Here is a 17,464-nt window from a genome sequence, read left to right as displayed (position 1 = left end):
ATTTGTATGGAACAAAGTGATACGCCAATAGTGCAAGGTCCACACACAGAAAATACAGAAAATACAGCACTGTTCATCAAAACAGTTCATCTTCAAAAGACGAAACACTTAATCCTCAGTGATATATGTGCAGTCCCATTCACATTACAATCCACCTGCGTGCCATTTAGAGCTTATAATGCAGCTCACTCACCAGTATCATATGACCCCTTGTCTCCCTTCATCTGAATCCTGTGCACGAGAGGCGTAGATCAGGCTGAACTGTCGCTAACCCCCAGAGACACCACAATGTCCTCTGCATATGCTTAAAGGGGGGAAGCCTTGCCCTGGAGACAAACCAGTCCAGCTTGATGTTGAATCTGGATGCCAGAAAATTTGGAGTCCTCCATCTGTGGTAAAAGGCTTGAAATACCTCCAGATGGACAGTCCATTCCCCCAGATCCAGATGCTCATGACTGAGATAGCTGGTCTGCCAATTTTCCATTCCTGGGATGTGGACAGCAGACTGGGCTGAAACGTGCAGTTCTGCCCAAGAGAGGATCAAGACTGAATAACATTTTTCTGAGTCACCAAGAAATGGTGATCAAGATGCTGGTTCCCCTTTATTGGGGTCATCAGAATAACAATAAAAAAAGGCAGGAATGCACCAATACCGATTTGGTTATCAGTGCCGATACCAAGTGTTTTCATGAGTCCCATTATGCTTCATAGTCTACGAACATGGGACTGTGTTAGATATTCGTGTAACTTAATGTCACCTTTTCTACCCTTTTGCCGATCACTCACAACCCTCTCTTCCCTCCTGGATTGGAACATCCCCCCTATTTCTCTTGGTGGACCTCTTATGTCTTTCTTAATGTACACAACTTCCTAACCACTCGTTCGTTTCCATCCTGGGAGGTTCTCCGGGAGTCACGGGGGGCTCCATCGCAGGAACATTACCACTATCTGCAATTACGACATTGGATTATGTCCCTGTGTCGTGCTTTCACATATCCTTACCGCAAAACGTTCTTTTTGAATACACCTGTCAACATTCCCCTGGTCTCATTTCCACTCTCTATGCCTCCCTTAACAGTAGGTTTTCCCTAGCACCTCTACCCTATGTGATTCATTGGTAGCAAGATCTTGGTTCCCCTACTGAGGCTGAGGACTGGAACAAGGCCTGGGAGATGATAGCGAAATGTTCTTTCAATATTGTTACTCTTGAGGCTGCCTACAAAGTTCTCCTGCGGTGATACTGGTCCCAACTCGAACTGCTCACTTCTACCCAAGTGGTGGTAATAGGTGTTTTAGGAACTGTGGTCTGCATGGGGATGTCATGCATATTTGCTGGTCATGCGCACAGTTGATAGGCTTCTGGTTTAGGGTTTTTTGCTTGCCGCAAATGTTGTTCCATGTTACGGTCCGTGAGAGAGCAAAATTGGTCCTCCTACATAGTCCTATTTTGGGTCTTTCCACGTCCCACCAGAATTTGGCATCCTACCTATTTCAGCCAAACGTACTATAGCTGAAGCTTGGAAGACCTATTTGGTTGCTTTCCAGGGGGTGAAGAACCGGATGAATGCCATGATGATTAATGAAAAGATGTCCAGCATTCTCCAGGATTCCCATTCGAGATTCCTTAAGGTTTGGGAACCTTCGATAAATTATTCCTTTCCATCCTTACCTCCCACTAGTTATGGCCTCCTTTAGTCGTTGCCCGTGCTGGCCCTGGATTTGTGATTTATTTATTTATTTGTCCTGATGTTTTATTCCTTCTTTGTTTCTCTCCAGTTTCCTATGGCTCTTTTTCTTTCGTTTTAGGTCTCTCTTTTATTTTTTCAGAGTTGATACTTCTTGGTAGTGGTTTTTGCTTTAGAAAGGACAACGAAATGCTGTTAATATTGTTTGGTTTTGATTTTTCTGCCATTCCCGTTTGGTGCTGGTTGGCATTGTGCTGACTGGTTAATATACCCTACTGATTTGTATCTGATTTTGTATGTTTTTGCTCAGCTCTGCCACTGCATGGGTGTACCATGAGACTGTGACATTGCTCAAAAACTCTTTCTAATAAAAATTATGAAAGAAAAGACACTTTCACCAGCCTGTAACAAACTCGGAAGTCACCCTTATCCAAGTTGGTCCTAAATAAATGAAGGACGCTAATAAGAAGCCATTTTATGGTGCAAGAACAGGTCCATAATTGTAGAAATGAGCTTCTCTAGTCTTCAGGAGCCATTTAAAGTCCACTGTACCCTTAAAAATACCTTAAAGGATAAGTTCACCTTCAAACTTGTGAAAATGCTCCTGATACTTTGCGGTGCAATTTGCATCAATACAAAATGTCTGTCAAAATACTGTCATTGATGCAAGGAGAATCAAAAGTTGCATCCATACATTTTGTATTGACACAAATCGCACCACAAAGTATTGGTTCTTGGTATCAGCCTGGTCATGGTTGAGGTGAAAGGCCAAAACAATTTAGAAAGAAAGAAGGCTCTGAGTTTACAACTTTGTCCAATTCAATGCTATGACTTTTACCTGAATGCCCTCCATCTTGATCCTTTGGAGCAGACGTGAAAGGTGTTAGAGGAAAAGAGGAAAGTTGTAGAACAGGTTGTACTGATAACATGAAGCCACAACAGCATCCACTGCTTTTTGCTATATTCACATTTGCCAGCTAAGAATCAGGTGCTTGCCCAGCTCGTTACAGACCAATGTGTGAATGAAACAATGGATGATGACACTCCTAGAATACTTGTAGCTTTTTTATTCATTTGAATAGCATGGCACTTCCAAAACACACCAGGAATAGAGATCCCTTGCGTGTTTCACATACAGAGGTGCAAGGTCATAAGAGATCTCTCCAATTAAGCATTTGTGTGCATGATAAAAAGAAGAGATCTGTATTCCTGAGAGTTGAATTCTGTAAATGCCAAAAAAAAGAAAGCTACAAGGATTTTTGAAGTGTCATCATCCATTGTTTCATTCACGCACTACTAGTGGATCCTTAAATCTGGAGATGAGACTGAGCAGCTTGGTGTCAATATTGGAGGCCAGGAGATCCACATCCAGGGTCCCCCACCTGTGACACAGGTCCTAATAGATCTCCTGGTGAAGAGACCATTACAGTGTGTCTTGGCATTGCTAGTTTGCCTGCCAATTATACACAGATTTTATTTATTTTCTTTTTTTTTTACAGATTCTCTTGCTGCAGCAAGACTTCTGGTTCCTCAATGATGGCAATGTTTGCCACTGCTGTGGCATTGTCCAAAGGAATCCAGGTTGGATGGCCCTCCAGTTAAGAGGTTCAGAACTGCAGGGACAACCAAATAGCTTGGAGCTCCAGTTGGTTGTCATCTTTCAAAATTATCGTCAAAGATAACGGAAGGAGGGATTATCTTTACTCTCTGAGCCACTAGACCAGAGATAACTGGGCTTGGGATGTAGTCCTATTGATTTGTCCAGCGACTGCACCTTCTTCTCTCATGCAGAATCACAGTGTGAAACAGCTCCTGGACTGCAGATTCCGGGTCTGGGAATGTAGAGTTAGAAGTTCCTTTGATGGAAGAAAAACTCTGGCCTGAGCTGTGTCTACAATAAGACCCAGATGATTTAGATTAAGTGCTGAATTTCGAAAGGTTCAAGATTCAACTGAAGGTCTGGACAATACACAGCATACTGTTGGTCAGTATTTGAGTCTATCTTTCTCTCAGTAGGCGGTAAACCAGGTAACCCACTTTGGTGAACACTGGACAGGCCAAAAGGCTACAAATTGGTAGTGTTGAGTGCTCACCACAAATTGAAGGTAGTGTTGGCGCGCTGGAAAAATCAGGACATGAAAGTAAAAAGCATCCTTGATGTTCGCAGAGGCTGGAAAGTCTCCCTGAGAGGGGGAAGCTATGACACACCTGCAAAACTTTGGGGATCAAATGAAGAGATATAGGGCCATCAGGTCTAAGATTGGGTAAATGCCCCTTTTTGGTTTTGAAACATTGAATTAGTTGGAATAAAACCCTTGAAATCTTTTCACAACTGAAACAATGCAAATGACTTTCTGATTTAAATGGAGGTCTGCTAGCCAGTGCAGAGCCACAGGCAGGTATAGCAACATGAAGTGTGGAGGAGGTAGAGAGCAAAATTCTATTTTGTAGCACCTGGACACCACAACTTTTACCCATACATCCAGGATGTTTGCTAATCAGGTGTCCACAGAGGCTAAAAGACAACCTCCATCAACCATCCCCTAATGCTGCAGATGATGTGTTTATAATTCTTTCCGTGGAATCAACAACAAAAAAAAACAAAACAGGAAAATGGTAGACATTAATAGTTTAAGTAATAGCTTTAAATTGTGAGACATTGGGGAGTCTCAAAGACTTACAGCAGTCTGGGAAATAGAGGTTGCACTAAGGAGAACTAATACATTACATAATGGACTGGAAAGTACAAGTAGCATTCAACGCACGAAGGTCATGCTCCAGATTATCTAAACCCTGTCCTTGGGCCTACTCACAGAAGTCTTCAGAGACTGTGTCACACCAGAGGCTGTGCCACAGCTCTGGACTTGTAAAGCACTTTGCAGCTAACACAGTATGAGGTGTGGGAAAGGTCACTATCAGATCGCAGTGCCCAAAAGTCACATTATAGGAAGGTACAGCCATATTCTGTTTGGCAGGGTAGGAGTAGGGCCATCAAGTCATTGCTGGGGATTAGCTGATCTGGATTGCTTCAAAGGAGCTCAGTAGCTTTTCAAACAAATCTTGAATGAAATAAAAAGGTCTGGATAGAAGAAAAAAAGACTAGTAAAATTGGTAAAACCTTTCTAAAAAGGCAAGACTTCCATTCTCTTAGGACACTAATAAAAAATGAAGCATGATGGTAGTTGAAGGGGTTATACCTGTCCTGCCAATGGCTTTTTGCTTTCTAGTGTCCAATTTCTCCTGAGGGTGGCAGCATAAACCTATTGTGTATGAAATACTGCTGATCCTGTGTCTCTTTACAAACAATAGAGAATAATATTTTCTATATTTCCTTTATTTGTTGCAAAAAGCACTTGCTTAACAAAAAAACATATCCAAGAAAGAAAAAAAAAATAATTTACCATGTTAAGAAGCTCTTCAAGTAACATTCGAGATGGCTGTCCAAGAGATTTCAGCACCTCAAGCAAATGAATGTAACCAATTCTTTCCTTAAATACTTCCTAAAACAAAAAGCATCCAATAAAACAAAAATACACACTTTGTAAGAAAATACATACAGTATGTATGTTAGAGTATTAATACGTACTGTAAGTTAAACTATTTTTTTGTTTCTGATAGAGTGTTGGAACCTCTTTGAGGTTTACTGTTGCAGATTTTCTCTCATTTCCTGTCTGGTAAAATGGTTGTCAGCAGGACAGGAGGTGATGGTAAACCTCTCTAATGGAACACTGAATAGCAGTAAAAATCTACCATGGTTCTAATCTTTTACCACTCTAACCAAAATTAGAAAAAGTTTTTTTTTTTGTTTCAAATATTCTTTAATATTCTCTAAGTATTCCTCTCCAACTTTCAAACGCTTTGAGTTATTATTCTAACAGGTGCAAGGGTGACATCATATACCCTTAATCAGTGCTGAACATGGTGACCAGAATGATAAAGGCGAGTTTCACTAGGGACTTGCAAATTGAAAAAAAATAATCACACTTTTGAAATCTTTGTGTATTTAACCCCTTAATGCCTGAAGGTAGACCAAATCCTGAATGGCTGAATGCAGTTTTGCAGCTTTGGCATGTGTTCATGAAACTGTTAATATTGAACTACTTAGAATATTCAGGTAAATTATACCTTGTTTTTTCCAGATAAATTGGACCTTCATTTGGTAGTAAATGTGAATAAATATCTCCTTTGTTTTTTACTTATCAAAAGGAGAACAGGCCCAGATTAGTAAAAAAACATTTTTTAAACTTTAGTTATATATTACCAAAATCCAAGGATAATAAATAAATTCTCTGCTCCTGACGTTCACGGTGATACCGTATGTGCGTGTGTGTATTATTTGCTGTCTGTAACCAGAATAGGGCCAAGAAATAATAGTTTGCATGTTGCTTGTTTTTAAAATCCAAACTCTTAAACATACTGACCCTGCCAATAACATGGAAAAAACCCTAATCTAGCTATGTTATCTTTCTTTCTTTAATATCGGTCAAGAATAATACATAGCTGGGGATTCTAGTTCTCCCTGCTCTTATCTCAATAACACACTAGTACTCTCAATAAACACAAGAAAAATCATTGCCTATTTAATAGCATAAAACATAAAAATGCGGAGCTACTTATAGCCAAAAAAATGATAAATTAGTGCAAACACATAAAGTGAATAAAAAGTCCACACATAAGAAGTCCACATATGTGAAGGAAATATGAAACAGAATAAGCCCCTTTAAAGGGACGTCAACGTTGTCATAAATACTTCCAATCTGGTCAAGAAGATAAAGGGAATCCACCATCACCAACAGCCGAAAAATTCTGCATCTTACCAGATAAACTTGACCCCCAGTTAAGGTTGGGTCAAATTGCTCAATATAGAATCCAAACATATTTTGAGTCCATCTTTCCTGGCTAAGCAGCGTTTTCCTCCCCTCTCTGGACCCAGGCAATTTTGGAGCTGGTTGATTGCCGTGTTTAACAGGTTTTTTTTCTCTGTTCAATCTATGAAGTTAAAGTTTGGAGCTCTACCAGTGTGCGGATCATAGCCAATTTTTTAAATCATCCAGCGGGTGCTTCTGTTCATCTACTATTGGGGGCCAGTTTGATCCTTTGACATTATTAAGCGTTCAGGTCTGTGGCATACGTGTAGATTCTATATTGCGCAATTTTACCCAACCTTAACCGAGGGTCAAGTTTATCTGGTAAGAGGCAGAATTTTTTGGGTGTTGTTGATGGTGGATTCCCTTCATCTTCTTGACCAGATTTGAAGTATTTATGACAACGTTGACGTCCCTTAAAGGGGCTTATTCTGTTTCATATTTCCTTCACATATGTGGACTTCTCATGTGTGGACTTTTTATTCACTTTATTTGTTTGCACTAATTTATTTTTTTTTTTGGTTATATGTAGCGCCGCATTTTTATGTTTTATTATTTGATATATTGATGCCTGCAATATTAAGGTGGCTGCTTATTTTTTTATTGATTGCCTTACTATCAGGGGGTTTCATATATATTATAGCGCAGGATACTTTTCTATTTAAAAGTATGCTTCCATTCGTATTCACTTCAAGTGCTCCTTGCTGGTCATTTTGAAGTGCTGAGTTCTGTTCTATAAATACGCACAGGCACAACAGTAACCTAACCAAGATGGGAAACCAAGAAACACTGATAAAGTTGTAAAAAAATAGAACTTGTAGCAAAGCGTACATAATGTTACATTTTTTACCTTTGCCGCAGGAGATTTGTGTTTCACAGCTGTAAGTGCTTTAATTGTTGAGACACACAAACAGTCTAACTGTTCCTGAAACACCTAAAACGGCAGAAAAACAGAAATTACTGAACACAAGATCATTTATAGTGAGGCTTTTGGACCTTTCAGCTGGAATCAAAAGAAAAAAGTGTAATTCATTTAAAAGTTGTAGGGTTTTTTTGACAATTGTTATATCACAAATATAAACACAATCCCACCACCAGTACGTCTAAAAACAGCCTGTAAAGCAATAAGAGAAAAGCAAGACAGAGCACACACTCAGAAATTCATGTAGGTAAATAGGAAAAATAATGTATTACACCTGCTTAAATAAGCATATTAAATATATTTTTATTGTTCATCTAGTGTGTACAGAATACATGTATTCTAGAGGCTAAGCAATAGGATCTGATTTTGTGTCTCTAGAATGAATCATTTTTAGAAAAGGGGTTATTACTAATATATAAACCTATTCATTTGTTTCTGGTAATAATTGGGCTTTCCTTGGGAGGTGTTAATTAGCAGCCTAAAATCCACAAGCTGCCAAACTATAGAAAGAAACATAAGCAAAACTGTCATATAAACATTTTTTTAGGGTAGGAATGCACGCGCGCACACAGACGTCCACACATACATAGAAAGCCCAGAATACCAGTCCACCGAAATACTAAAAAGTAAAACTGTACTTTATATATGGAAATATCACACTGCATCATTATGCCTACAATAAAAAAAAACATTGCCAGCACATTGCTCCAATTCAGCCAAAATGGCAGATTAAAATACCCAGGAAGGATTATGCTGAAGGAATCTGTGTTGGTGGTCACATCCATCTCATAAGCTTGAATTCACAAGATTTTTACAGGCAGTTAAGCAAAGCAACTACCGCTAGACAAATCCCAGTGACTTTGTATATATATGGGGGAATATGCGTTGGAGACTGCTACTTTTTTTTCATATGAAAACTGGGTATAGCTTACTATTACATTGTTATTATTTCATACAGCTTTATGTACTATCTGAACCTAAGAGCGCTAGTTGAAGCAATATCTCGGTCAAGAACCTGAGGCATGCCAATCCACTTTAAAGTCTGAAGGTATCGAGCAAACTCTGCATCCATGCTATAGTTGTTTCTAGTGCTTTCCAAAAAAAATGAACAGCACTTCAAACAGTGACCAATAAACCTACAGCAAATCATGTAAACATACAACATAGAAGTCAAAAAGAGCTACAGCATTGACTTTGATTGCTCAAGTAACTTTGAAGGAAAATTCCTCTTTTACTGAAAATAGCTAAAAATGGCATTTTCAATGTACCTTCAAATATCTAAAATGCACAAAGCATGAGTTAAAATTTCAGGTATGCCTGATCTAAGTGTTTTTTTTTTTAGGGGTTATGTACATTCTCATATTCGCCACTCCAAAGCCAGCCATAGATGGATTAAAATGTGGCCAGTTCAGCAGGAAACCAGCTGAATTTCAATCCATCTATTGGCAGGCTTGTTCTACTGAAGTCAATCTAGCGATCAACTTCAGTACAACCAGTCTGTCTGTTTTTTTTTTTGTATGATCACTGCCAGTCAGCTATAGTCAGCAACAGCAATCATTGTATTCTGAGGGCAGTGAAACCCCCCGCTGTCAGAATACAAAAGTGCAATGATAGGGATTCTACCATTACCACTGACTGTGCTGATGGGGAATCTAGATAATTTATTCCTTCAACCCGTGGTTGAAAGAAAGAAAATTGCATAATGTATTGCCAGCCTTCTTATAGCATACACTAAAAGCATAACAGGACTGTTTTTATTATTTTACAAACAAAAGTTGTTTTATTTTAATTACAAACTTGAGATTGCTCATGTGATAGTATTGAAAAGGGACCCACTAAGATGTCTGTTCCAGAATGGTGTTTTAAGACCTATATAAATATCTCTAAAATAGAGGACACGCCAATAAGGTTTGCTAAAATCCTTGTAGTTTCTATAAGATTACTTGGATAGGATTGCTTTCAATCAGAGTTCTTAGGCAGTTGTACTAGTGTTGTTAAAGATGTTCATTACATTTTAATATACAACTGTACTGTTGTTGTGGAAATTATATACTTTATAGGAGTTCCTATAATGCATAAATGTGCTTTTGTTTTTAGTAAGACATTTTTATGTAAAAAATGTAGTGTTTTTTGTGTAGATAGGGGTAGATCTATGTATTTTTAGATATACAAAGTGACTTTCCTGCTTCGTAGTATTAACAAAATGACAGCTTTACCTATTCTTTGACCTTAAAAGGGTACAATACAAATTACTACTGTTTTACATGGTGATACAATGTTTGTACTGCCTTGTCCTTCCAAATTTTCTTCTTTCACAAATTTCAGCAAGCCTTATAACTTTGCTTATTTCTATTTCTCAAATTAAATGTGTTGGTAAAAGCAGGACAAAAAAATGAATAAGCTGGGTTGAAGGAAGGTGGTGGCAATGTTATTCTGGGGATTCTTCAGTCTAGTTTTGCAGTGTTGTCAGCTATGTGTACCTGATTTTCATTCATTTCTGTCAGTAATTTGTTGGCAAGGTCTTTCTCACTCTTGTCTGCCCCTCTAGTGTTAGCGTTTAACAAGAGCTGCAGGATGGAGACAAGAACATTGCAAAGAGGTGGATTATCAGTTAGCAGCAGCCAGGGGGAGAGAGGGACAGGTTTCAACAGGAACATGCACATTAACACCTATGGCACATTGCACATAATACATAGAAACAACATAAGGGTTTAAACATGGCACATAAACATGTTATAGAGATTAGTTCAGGCATCCACTGAACATAGCTCTATCCAAACATCAAAGTCACACTCTTTTTTAAGTCTGATCAACTGCCACCTGGATCTTTCTTTGCCCCATAGCACATGTAAACCAAGCGGCAGGACGGGGGAGACATCAGTGCCCTTATGTGGAAACATGCCCATATTTAGTCAATGACATTTGTATCATGTGTCTCACCTTTAATGTACAACAGGAAATATATTCATCCAACAATTCTTGGACAGTTATTACTGTCATTGAGATGAGCCATTAGTAAAAATTCTGTGCTGGGTCTCTCAGCTGCCATAGTTCAGGTTGCTCACAAAGTCAACTAAAGTGCAGCTGTCACAATTTTGGCACCTAACTTCTCAAATAAGATTAATGGAGAAATCAGATGGGGTAGCTGTAACACATGTATTTTATGTGACTTAACATGCAATTGGAAATGTAGCAGCTGAGAAGACCGAATGGGAATTTTACCAGCAGCTGGTCTCGCTTCAGGAACTACCATGGTAAGCCACAATACAGTGTGGTGCATGCAACCCAAATGTCATGCAAGACAGTGGTTTTTCAGTGTCAGGTGGAATTGTTTGTTAAAGTATATTTAGGGAAAGTGTGAAATCTTTTCCACTTTCAAAGGTTTACCTTTCAGAGATTTACAACCTGAAGCTCATTAACTTCACAGGAAACATGAAGTCTGAGATCTGAGCGCTTGGTTAGCCAAAGACACATAGATTTCTCCATCCCCGCTAAATAATACATTTTGTAAAGATTCACTTACATTATCCAATCATGAGAATCAAAAGAAAATCCATGTTTACTTATTTAATCTTTACAATTATTGTGTGAACAATCTGAAATCTTTTAGTATATCACTTTTAGAATTTCAGTTAAGCACTTGCATCCCCCCCCCCTCTACACATCTCATCTCACCACCGTGCTGGCAGCCCCTGTAGACCACATCTCACCACCAAGCCTGCACCCCTACACTCGCTGCTATTGCACCAATGCAAGCTTTGGTATGTAGCATGTTCAACAAATGAGCACACTTTTGCAAATCTGACATAAAACAAACCTTTGGTTGTCTAATATTTACAGTACATACAAGACTACAAAAAATGCATTTGCACACATTATGCCTGTCCTATTATATACAAGCCTTTAAAAGTAGCTCACATTTGTTGAGAAAAAAAAAAATATTCCCCTCTAGGTGATCAATGTACACTGAGGCTAGATTCACATGCATGCGGGTGCAGGACTGCGTGAAAAATCACACCACAGCAAAAACGCACTGTTGTTAGCAGACATAAGGAGGTGCTTTTAATTCTTAATGGCACAAACAACAAACTGGAAACCACAGCACGGTTTACCTTGCTGAGAAATGCATAGCACTATGTGGTTTCTCTGCAGCTGCAATTTTAGAAGAGGTGCAGGGAACATTTTCTTGCTTTTCCAGTAGGTTCAGCAGCCAATTCAAATGAATAAGCTGCTGTGCCCATACAAATGCAACCATGGGGAAACTGCAATAATGTAAACTTAGCCTTTGTAGCAGATTCCTACCTTTTGTTGCTCTAAAGAAATTGCTGTTTGTTTCACTGAACTGATTGCAGACTGATTTGAATTGGGGGGACTCATTCATTATAATCAGCTGGTGCACTCTCAGTGTTCTAATGAGAAAACCTGCAGGGCCAGCATCCCTGTAAAAGTATTTAACTCCAGGAATTTATGAATGAAGAAACTACAAGTCCCATCTGCCAATACAGCAGATGGCTGGTAGTTCTCAATGGACTGCAAGGGCGCTGATGAGATGCCCTCATAATTCATGGACATTTCCTCCATCTTTTCAACAGAGGTATGAGAAAGAAAGCTGCAGAGAATGTCTGCAGGAGTCTGACACTGCACCAACAATCTACTGATCGCTGGGGCAATTCTATTCAGGCTCCTATGAAAAAAATAATAGACATTTTTTTTCCTGCAAAAATATGTGCATTTATTTTTTTCCCAAAAAAGGAGAACTTGGCCTTCAAGTTAGATCTTTGATCTTGTCAAGCAGCCCAGCTAGGTCCTGGACCTCCCTGTAGACTACACTGCAGTCAAGCAATACAGCCTGGTCCAGGACTGTTAAAGTGCAGCAGTACACTGGCGATGAGATTCGTGTGTTCTCCCCTCTTGAAAGTATTATCCTCATAAACAATAAAATTCAAAATACTTTTTTTTTTATCATAGTTTGATTAAACTGTACTTTACAACAATTGCCCGGAGTTCAGTTTAAAGAGTATCTAAACCAAAAATGTACCAGTCCTTAAGGTGTAGTTTCTACATTAGTTTTTTTCTTTAGGCTTTATTTCAAATTTATATTTATTTGGCAATCCTGCAAAATACACACTTCCTGTCTACACACATTTCCCCTTTCTATCTATAAATGGAGCCATGGTGGTCACATAGGCTGGACTTAAAACATAGTGCCTTTGTTTAGGTTTATTACATAGAACACTGATGGGAATGGGAATTTACACAAGAAACAATTGTTTTCACTTTCTTTTTAGCTCACAGGAAGTGACAAGGACACCTAAAGTATAACAAAGGGCAAAAGGTTTTTTTTAAATTTTGGATAGAGTGGAGAGGGATTAGACTCCCTGTCAGTTTTTATTGCCGTCTGTGCCCGTTACAGAGATTCGCTCTATTTGTCCTGTTAATCATTATCATTGAAAGTGAAAGTAAAAGAAAATCCCAAATTTTGGGTTTTCCCCAGAAAAGTAAAAGAGGGGAAATCTTTCAATGGGGACACTAGTTCTGGTAACCTGAGGTCCCCAAGGAATTCCCTTAATTTGCAGGGATTTCCTCTCACTTTCTGTTAGGGAACAGGAAGTGAAGGGAAATCTCCGCAATGGGATGCAGATGTAAAAAAAAAAAAGAAAAAAAAAGAAAAAGGATATAACCCTCCCTTGCTGTATCCAAAGTTTAAAAAAAAAAAAAAAAAAAAAAAGGTTTTCCTATAGTTAGTTCTACTTTAATTTCTGTCAAAATCAGCAGGTATTTCTATACTTACTAAAAAATGCATTGGTCAAAAAAATGAATACTAATACAGCCACCATATTTAATAACTAGTAAGCGGCAATATTACATTTTTTTAGTCTGGGATATGCTTTATTCCATATATTCATTGTCTAGCAACCTACATACTGTATGTACTGATTAACTTTTTAAAGTAGACCTTCACTTACCCAGTCCTCCCTGCACTCCTCCCACCCTCCATAAACACAGTTTACATTTTTAACTTTTTCTACTGGCCCTGCCTCCATTCTTGCCTAAGAGGCTTCAGGAGGACACAGAGCAGTCAGGGGCGTAACTGATGTGTACTATTATGGGTCGACTGCTTGAGTCCAAAAAGAGGTAGCCAGCCAAGGAAGACCAAGATGGCGGCTTAGGACTTGGGCCACCACACCTGAGCAGTGGATGGCAGAGGGACAAGCCTGGATCTGCCGGACAGGTGACTATGTGAACCAAGGACAGAATTGCATAAAAGGTAAGGGAGAGGAGGAAATAAAAGGGTTATAAGGATATACCCAAGGGGTGCATGCTCGAAAGTGTTTGCAGTGTCCAATCATCAAAAGATAGCAGTCTATGACCCAGAGTCTATGAACCACCAAGTCTGTGTACTGTACAATTAAGAGGAAACAATTGGGGTTGGGGGGAAGTGCGAGTGAAGTTCCTATTTAACCACTTGACCTCCAGGCCTTTTTCTCACACTTATGTTCATGTAAAAATCAATATTGTTTGCTAAAAATTAGTTAACCCCCAAACATTATATATTTTTTTAAAGCGGAGGTACTAGAGAATAAAATGATGGGTTTTGTAGTTATTTTATGTCACTTGATATTTGCACAGCAGTGTTTCAAAAACAATTTCCTTCTGAAAGAATACACTTTTTTAATTTGAATGCAAAAAAACCCAAAATACATAACCCACTTTTTTTGTAAAATATAAAAGATGATGTTGCGCAGAGTAAAGAGATACCAAACATGTCACGCTTTAAAATTGTGCGCGCCTGTGAATCGGCGACAAACAACGTATATTTTATTATCCATAGGCAAAGCTTCAAAAGCCTTTACAGGTTACTACTTTAGATTTACAGGAGGTGCTAGAATTACTGCCCATGATCTGACATTCGCGATGATACCTCATATGTGTGGGACAATCGCTGTTTGTGTGCGTGCAGGACGACAAACACAAGAGCACTTTAATTAGTTTTTTTAATTGTTCATTTATTTTATTGTTACACGGTTTCTTTTTATTTTCATCATTTTTATTGCTGTCACAAGGAATGTAAATATCCTTGTGACAGCAATAGGTACATGACAGGTACTTTTATGGAGGGATCTGGGGTCAATAAGGCACAAAATCCCTCTGCACTTAAAAGAATTCAAAACAACAAGATTGTGTTTTTTTTTAATGATTTAAGTTTTCAAAAAATGTTGCTGTTTAGTGCCGAGTAAACTGAAAGTGATGTCAGGTCATCGCCTCTGGGTTACTATAGCAGAGAGCAGACCAAAGCTGTCCTGGGGGGACGGGAAAACCAGAAAGAGCTAGCTAACTAATCCGATTGGTTTACAAGAGAAACGACTGCCGGCTCTAAAAAATAGTACCAGGTACCAGGCATAACCCGAGTATAACTGCTTGAAGTCCAACGTTGGTCCACAAGTGGTAAAGAAGGTGTGAACCCACCAGTACATATTCCTGATTTGTGCCTGCTATATCATGTACTTGTATGAAAAAGTATCCTGCTCTCTTTGTATTGCTTCCTATGTATGAAAACCCTGGTGTTCCTACCAATCCTTCTGCTTTCCTATTAAAAACTGACCACACTAGGCATGAGAGCACGGCATACTGCAAAGGCTAGTTATAGGTTGGGGTAGTTTCCGCTTATTTTGTACAGTGTGCTGTTCTCCAATGATCAGACGTTTGCTGACACACCCCCTCTGCATAGCCATTTGCTGCACAACCAGTGTGCTGCTGTTTCTCCTCCCCCAGCTCTCTAAACTCCTTATGCAGCCGAGAACAGAGGGTATTTACTCACTTTTTTATGTATACATAAATGTTTTGCTTTCTATTTTAAACTGAATGTGTTGTTTTACAAGTTGAGGGTTTACATATATACGTTAGGGTCGGTTCACACCACATGCAGGTCAGCGTTTTTTTTTCTGCATCAAAAAACACATGGATAGTAGGTTATATGGTTTCCAATGACCCAGTTCATACCAGTGTGGTCAGTTCCAATGTGTTCCAGTTCCAGAAAAAAATAGTAGAACATGCTGCATTTGTTCTGCACTAAACTGTACTGTAAAGGGTTAAAATGCATAAAAAACACACTGGAACAGACCTAAAACACAGCAGATTGCACATGTCCTTACTTAAGTTGATGAAAAAAATAGGGGAAAAATGCACTGGAACGCACATCAAAAATACACAAGAATGCATCAAAAACGCTCATGCAGAAATGTATCCGGAACACATCTGAACTACATTTCTATGGTGTGAACCGGCCCTTAAAGTTAATTGCAAATTAATGACATTTAGCTCACTAAACCAGCCTTTCTCAACCAGGGTGCCTTGAGGTTTCTTCAGGGGTGCCCTGGCAAAATTTCTAAAAACTGCCTAAAACTCGTATACAAAACAACGAGTTAAACAAGTCTGCCTTTTAGATACACAAAGACATGGGTTTTTATTGTGCACCATCACGACCTTCTATCCGCCAGCGTCCTGACAACCAATGACATCATCAGTTGATAAGGAGGATGTCAGCTGCCTGCACAGCATCCTAGTTTGACCCTCTCCTGCCCCTCTCCATCAGTGCTGGGGTCACATTAGCTCAGAGATGGAGAAAAACTGAGAGAGAAGAGAAACATTGGAATGCTAATCAGTACCAGCATGCACAAGTGTATTTGGTTTGGAAGAATAAATCACCTCTAATATTGGGTATCCTACATGTTGCTGCGTTATATAAAACTATTAGAACAGTTTTTCACATTTTAGAATGGGGTGCCCTTTTAAAATTATGGACAGTCTTGTCAAGCCTGTCCATAATTTTAAAGGGTGCCTTGGGACTGTCCATAATTTTAAAGGGTGCCTTTGACCAGAAAAAGGTTGAGAAACACTGCACTAAATAAAATACTTTTTTATTTCCTTGTTTCATATGAGAACTGCTGATCTCTTGCAGCCTCTATCTACATGCATGCACTCTAGTAACGTCTGCACATGAATTCACAGGGCAGGCTCGCTGGTGGGGACAGTGGACTATGCCTGTCCAATGTACATTGACATGGCTTATTGTGGACACCTCTGAGAAGACTGTGTGACCGGGTGACAACTCAAAAGGGCATTTGAATGGCAGGGACAATGCAATGCCATCCAGGACTGCAGGACAGGACTGCACAAGGATCTTTATGATTTTTTTCTTACAGGTACCTTTTTTACATACTATCATGTAGCAATTTTTACAGAGGGAGGGGGCCCAGATCTAATAAACAGACCATGCATTTTATTGGAAAGCCTGCTTTAACAAATTAAAGCTTATATGACATGGAAAGCCCCCTCCCCCCAAAAAAATTTTTACCAAGTAGGTCAGACTTAAATTAAAGTGATCCTAAACCCCTTTTTTTTCAAAGCAATTGGTTTACTTTAATGCCAGCCCTGCAGTAACTTGTGCTCACCTTCTCTTCACTCCCCTGCTGATACAGTATATTTGCTCTAGAGAATAAGGAGAACCAATATGTGAGCTCTAATTCATGACTTGTAGATCTACAGACTCTCAGGGGCCTGCTAAACTAATTGCCAAGCACCAGGGCTGTCACATTTAAGGAAGGGGAGACACACACATGCTCCCCCAAACCTAAAACTATGCATTATTTTACTTCCCTTCTAGTGGCCAAAAGGAAGGTGAAAAATTGTTGCAGGAGCCAGAATAAAAAGTCAATGGCTGCTTTGTCCTGCATGGGCAAAGTATAGGTTTGCTTTAATTCTGAACAAAATATCATAAAGCAAATAAAGTTATGTGTTATTAAAATAGATAAGAAAGATGTCAGAATCTCTGTTTAAAGTGGAAGTTCACTCTAAAAGGGAAGATCCACGTTTCTTAACGTTCCCCCTCTAATATTTTTACCATTTTTTAGAGGGGGGGGGCATACCTATTTCTGACAGGTACCCATTCCCAATCTGACTACCTAAGCGACTGGAGCAGAAGTTTGGCTCCC

At 39.1% G+C, this 17,464-nt stretch overlaps 1 protein-coding gene across 2 annotated transcripts in view; it reads right to left on the bottom strand.

Moving 5' to 3' along the window:
- Positions 1 to 17,464, bottom strand: part of NBEAL1 (neurobeachin like 1) — a 241,734-nt gene that overhangs the window by 115,677 nt on the left and 108,593 nt on the right. The window contains exons 11-13 of one of the 2 annotated variants that reach the window (XM_089670591.1): positions 9,953 to 10,039; positions 7,401 to 7,484; positions 5,087 to 5,185 (exon numbers count right to left, since the gene is read on the bottom strand). In XM_089670591.1, the coding sequence (XP_089526717.1) occupies positions 5,087 to 5,185; positions 7,401 to 7,484; positions 9,953 to 10,039 (270 nt within the window). The remainder of the gene's footprint in view (positions 1 to 5,086; positions 5,186 to 7,400; positions 7,485 to 9,952; positions 10,040 to 17,464) is intronic. The other variant, XM_089670583.1, reaches the window with a different exon arrangement.

Source organism: Staurois parvus, unplaced genomic scaffold (genome assembly GCF_062004578.1).
Source record: "Staurois parvus isolate SC_StPar_1 unplaced genomic scaffold, SC_StPar_1.0 ptg000011l, whole genome shotgun sequence".
Lineage (NCBI taxonomy): Eukaryota > Metazoa > Chordata > Amphibia > Anura > Ranidae > Staurois > Staurois parvus.
The sequence above is the reverse complement of the archived record's forward strand: the minus strand, read 5'-3'. Positions and strand labels throughout refer to the sequence as shown.